This window comes from Eurypyga helias, unplaced genomic scaffold (assembly GCF_000690775.1).
Source record: "Eurypyga helias isolate BGI_N326 unplaced genomic scaffold, ASM69077v1 scaffold13098, whole genome shotgun sequence".
NCBI classification, from domain to species: Eukaryota; Metazoa; Chordata; class Aves; order Eurypygiformes; family Eurypygidae; genus Eurypyga; species Eurypyga helias.
The window spans coordinates 1-257 of NW_010268945.1; the positions used below are offsets into that span (position 1 = coordinate 1).

General features: G+C 65.0%; 1 protein-coding gene across 1 annotated transcript in view; it reads left to right on the forward strand.

Moving 5' to 3' along the window:
* Positions 1-26: 26 nt before the first annotated feature.
* The window catches only part of PHYHIP (phytanoyl-CoA 2-hydroxylase interacting protein), a gene marked incomplete at its 3' end in the record, with an annotated part of 1,749 nt that continues 1,518 nt past the window's right edge, over positions 27-257 (forward strand). Inside the window, exon 1 of the mRNA XM_010157921.1 lies at positions 27-166. Within this exon, the coding sequence (XP_010156223.1) occupies positions 27-166 (140 nt within the window). The remainder of the gene's footprint in view (positions 167-257) is intronic.

A 257-nucleotide genomic window follows, 5' to 3' on the forward strand; every position in this document is an offset into this window, starting at 1 on the left:
GGTGGGGGGGCGATGGAGACGCCCTGATGTCCCCATCCCTGTCCCCAGACTACGCCAAGGAGCACCTGGCCCAGCTGCAGGAGAAAGCTGAGCTCATCGCCGGCCGCATGCTGCGCTTCTCCGTCTTCTACCGCAACCAGCACAAGGAATATTTCCAGCACGTCAGGTACCCCACGACCCCCCCAACAACCCTCGGTCTTCACTGGGCGCGTGTCCCCTGACCCCACGCGTGTCCGTGTGTCCCTCCTCCCCTTCCC